General features: G+C 35.2%; 1 protein-coding gene across 1 annotated transcript; it reads left to right on the plus strand.

Moving 5' to 3' along the window:
* Positions 1–2,000: 2,000 nt before the first annotated feature.
* On the plus strand, positions 2,001–4,512 carry LOC124441385. Its single transcript, XM_046991848.1, has 3 exons — positions 2,001–2,302; positions 2,670–3,037; positions 3,119–4,512. The coding sequence occupies exons 2-3, from the start codon at positions 2,995–2,997 to the stop codon at positions 4,213–4,215; spliced, it is 1,140 nt and encodes a 379-aa protein (XP_046847804.1). The 5' UTR covers positions 2,001–2,302; positions 2,670–2,994; the 3' UTR covers positions 4,216–4,512.
* The last annotated feature ends 507 nt before the right edge of the window (positions 4,513–5,019 follow it).

The following is a 5,019-nucleotide window of genomic DNA, read 5'->3' on the forward strand; positions in this document are numbered from 1 at the left end:
TTAAGTAAACGACAATTTTTTTAAAGTAAACATGTTTCGGCATGCTTATGCCATCTTCAGTACATGGAATGACTATGATATCTATTTGCAGTTATAATTATATTATTTGAGTGAAAGTGTATCGAATTACTAGATGATGGAATTATTTACAAGTTGAATATCGTGGTGATGTGATGTATTACTATGTATTATTAAACATCACATCAGCACGATATTCAACTTGTAAATATTTCCATCATCTAGTAATTCGATACATTCTCACTTAAATTACATAGATATGACTGTAAATAGATATTATAATCCTTCCTTGTACTGAAGATGGCATAAGCATGCCAAAACACGTTTACTTTTAAAAAATTGTCGTTCATTTAAAATGCCTGATATATATATAGTGCTTTTACGAAATTATGGAAATGGCATAAATAATAATAAAAATAATTTCTCAACTTTTGAACGCTAGCAGAACGTGATTGAAAGAAAAATTTTTCACCAACTTAATGTTCGATATCATCATTTGCTCGCATGCCGAAATTTCTTCCTCCGCACAACCATTTCCTATCTTTAGGTGTAGCCCATTCAAGAATCAATAAAACTCAAGCAGTACTGACGTCTTGTATGCTTCTCAAATTGCAAACAAGTCAAAGGACTGACAATTTCTGGTAGACGTTACGCACGTAATTATGTACAATTTCACACATTCTTTTTTTCGAGACACACCTTTTCCGCTGAAAATCTTTCTAACGGTTGGTAATCATCAACACTCGCTTTCTTCTTTTAGAAGTCTCGAACAAAATTTTGTCATTATTTTAATAATCTTCATTGCTTCAGAGCGCAAAATGGAGTTTTTCCAAAAGAAAATGAAACAATTGAACGTCGAATTCATCAACACTACTGTTTTAAGCCAAAGTAACAAAATGTTCGACGTCCTAGTTGTCGGGAAAAGCAGGTTGTAAACGATGAATACCACAATTGGAATATAGAATAACATTTGACTTGCAAATCCCAATAAGCAAATTGATATTTGCTTCGTGGAAATTTTTGCTTTCCTGTCCGGATCATTGACGCGAAGCTTGCGATAGTTACGTGAAATCCTGAATAGTTTATAAGTGATAAACAGCATAGGAGGAATGTATAAACACATGAATATCAAAGTGTGTATTTCGAACGCAAACAATATGCCATTCATGACCATTATGTGAGCAATGGTTGGAATAAATACAGATACAACAAATATCAATAAAAGTTTCCGTTTGGTAATGGTTGTCTTGTGGTATATTGGATATGAAAGTGACAGATAACGATCCAAATTCATGACCAACAAAGCCATTAAAGACGGTGTTTGAGTATTAGACACAATCTCCAATGTAATATGTACCCAATACGGAAAAATTCGAAATTTATTCGTGGCTAAAAAAAATGTTATAACCGTAACAAGAGGATGGTTTACCACAATCACCAATAAGTCACAACACGATAAAACCATGATCATAAAATAACATAATTTCTTTCGTAGGTACGTTGTTCGCCAAAACACAATAATTACTAGAGCATTTGATACAACACCAAGAACGAAAAATATTATATTGAGCGCAATTATTGTCACCAGGTTGAACAAATTTAAATCCATAATTGTCTACAGCGTAGCAAATTGAGCGTTTGACCTAAACACCACGATAATAATGTATGCCATGTATATAATATGTTATGTGTGATCTACGATCGTTTATAACATCTTATTCAGCATCACGTCACACACGTAATCTCATATTTCGTGTTTTCACGTCGACAAATATTTGCTTACTTTGTCTTAAATTTCAAGTTCCTGTTTAGCCTCCTACAATCGTATGGAAATTTTACATACTTTTACAATGCCATTGATATAACAGGATAAAGACATCCTTAGTTGGTCTGTTTCAATTTTCCTTCTTTTGTAATTGTTCATTCAACTAAAGTCTTTAAAAGACTTTCGCAAGACGAAGTTCTAAATATATCTGTACTCATACTAAAAAACCAATTGTTTATCATGCAATAGAAAGCTATCGACAGCCTTAAAATTTGTTTTTAAAACATCAATCCAAGCATTAAATCACAAAGAATGCCGGAGTTCAGAAACAGCTTGCCCACAACAGACATCTCAGAGATCATAATGAAACTGAGTGGCTTTTACTTTACCCTGATATGGATATCGTGGGAAATATTCCAGGAAGCAGTGAAAACTTCTCTGTGGAAAAATATAAAAATGAACTTGGACGTCCATACAGTCGAGTAAATTTGTACATTTGCAAAATGCTTGATTTTGAAGGTAAACACTGAGTTCAAAATAATTCCGGGTATTTTTTGCATTTAGACTGCTGGAGTGAGCATTAGGGCATTGCACAAGACAAACACTGGCTGTATTGAAAACTGATATGTCATGCAATAAATAATCAAAAGCAGTCACATTTTATTGAAGCAACATTTCTGAGCTTCCCAGAGTTGAATGGGCCTATTGACTGTATTTTACTGGTGAATAAAGGTTCACTACTGGGGCAAGCACAGAGCAAAATGCGAAAAATGCCCTAGTACATAAAAGTTAAAAAATGCCTTAGAATAATTATCTTGCAACTAACATTAAACCTTCAAAAGAATTTGTTTGTAGGGTTAGCAATTATGTTATATTCTAAATTTAGTAGCCAATGATTTGACTGAAGACCTCGAGGAAACGGTTGTTCCAGATACTGCTGATGTTTTTGAAGATAATTCTGAGCAAGAAAATTCTTCACAAACTATATGTGAACTGGGAAATTCTCAACAAGTCAATGCAACACCAGATAATCTGTGGAAGTTAATCATGCTCATACCAATGCTGTTCCAGCTAGTCTTGCAAAAGCTAGTCTAGTGGAGGCCAGCCATGTTCAAACAAATCCTGTTCCAAGCAATGTTGTTAATGTTGATAATAGTTGTGTGGAAGCTGTTTCCTTTCAGGTTGATTCATTTTCAGTTGAGCAAATCATTATGGAACCAGGTGAAATGCCTGCTCAAATTTTTCAGGATGCAGGTATAACTAATGATTTGTTACATATGTATCCTATACATTTTGTATATTTCATTGTTTTTGTATTTTAAATTTATTTTTTAGATGTAACTGAATCCCTACTAGATAATATTGAACCAGAGCCAAATCTTGTACAACCAGCTCAAGTTAATTTACCCGAGGAACAATTGCATGTGCTAGATCTCCTAATCCATCGCACAGCCCTTTTGAAAGACATGATAACAGAATTTTATAATCCAAATGTATTGAAATCTACTATATTTTTTAAAGTAGTTGATGCAAGAGGTAGGTTTGAGGAGGGAGAAGGAAGAGGTGTTGCACGTGATCTTCTTACAGAGTTTTGGCACCTTTTTTATCAGTCATTATCTATTGGAGCATCTACCAAGGTGCCAGCCATTCGTCATGATTATCAAAAGCTGGAATGGGAGGCAGTGGCTAGAATCATGTTGTATGGCTACTGCAAAGAAGGAGTGTTCCCCATTACATTGTGTCCAGCTTTTGTTGCATGTACTCTCCATGGTGAAGACAGTGTTTCTTGTGAAGTGCTGTTAAACTCTTTCATGGAGTATATGGCTGAAGACGAGAGAGAAGTGGTTGATAACTTAATGAAAAATCGATCACAGATATGTAAAAATGAAGACTTACTTGAAGTTTTAGGAAGCTACAAGTGCTATCTCAATCCCACAGAAGAAAATATTGAAGATATATTATGCCAATTAGCTCACCAAGAACTTATCCAAAGACCGCGGTACGTTTCCAATTGTTGGGCAACAATATTGCAATCATTGAAAAGTCATCCTGCGTTTCAAGATGTTGCAAGCATTCTTTGCTTTTACCAAGAAAGAAAACCTACGTCCCAAAAGGTTTTGAAAATTCTAGATGCCTCCCCCGAAAATGAGGCACAACGAAATGCATTTGATCATTTGGTGCGCTATATAAAGTCTCTAGGTGGCAACGTAACCGCGTTCCTTCAATTTACCACAGGTTCTGATATCATTTTAGAAGGTCAAAAGTTAAAAGTGTCATTTACAGAACTTAATGGTTTACAACGTCGTCCTGTAGCACACACATGTGGACCATTGCTAGAGATTCCCAGCACTTATCAATTTTATAATGAGCTTGTAGAGGAGTTTTCGTCGATCCTAAGAGAAAAAAGTGCCTGGTCGTTTGACATTGTATGAAAGTTCTATCACATGTTTTAGCACACTATTATGACATATTATACTGTGTTTTACATTGTAGAAACACTTTTTTTAGTTCACTTTTGTTAAAAAAGATTTTATGGACAATGATGTGGTGTCATATGAAGATGGAGGTTATGGACCTTCCCTGAATATGAAATTATCTTATTTCTTTATAAGATTACCATATACGTTATCGTTTTGAGTTATTAATGTTAAATATGTTTTGTTCATTGCTATTTGCTTTAAGCTGCTTCTAGAAGTCTTTCATATGCCATTAAAGCTTCTCTCCATGTCTGGATCTGTTCTATTCGTAACACACCAGCACTATACGAGAAATATTTTTGATATGTAGAGACCTTTTCTGTCGACACATTAACTGAATTGTAAATCTCTATAAGATCTTCGTCGTCATTGTTTCTGAAAATCTTCAGCTCCAACTGCTTCAGGTAGAAGGTAAAGCTGATCAGGGATCCCCGCATGAGTGTAAAACCTGGATTTGCGTACATAGTGACTGTTCCACGATTCCTTGATTTGGTCAAGTCCTTTTTTTAAGACAGGACTAAAGCAAAACCATAGACACTCAAGTTGAAGTACGTTGCTTGTGTCTAAAACCCCTTTAGCTATCAAATCCTTAAAAAAATTCATCCACCACGAGGCCCACGAGCGACGTAACATGGCCCACCATGCTTCTATTCGCTGATTGCTGTGTGATGATCCATATTGATGAGCATTGACGTCAGAATGTGTGTCCGTACCATCTCGGCGTAAGAAACACTGGGCTGATGCCATAATCCCATTTTC

This window comes from Xenia sp. Carnegie-2017, unplaced genomic scaffold (assembly GCF_021976095.1).
Source record: "Xenia sp. Carnegie-2017 unplaced genomic scaffold, XeniaSp_v1 HiC_scaffold_20, whole genome shotgun sequence".
NCBI classification, from domain to species: domain Eukaryota; kingdom Metazoa; phylum Cnidaria; class Anthozoa; order Malacalcyonacea; family Xeniidae; genus Xenia; species Xenia sp. Carnegie-2017.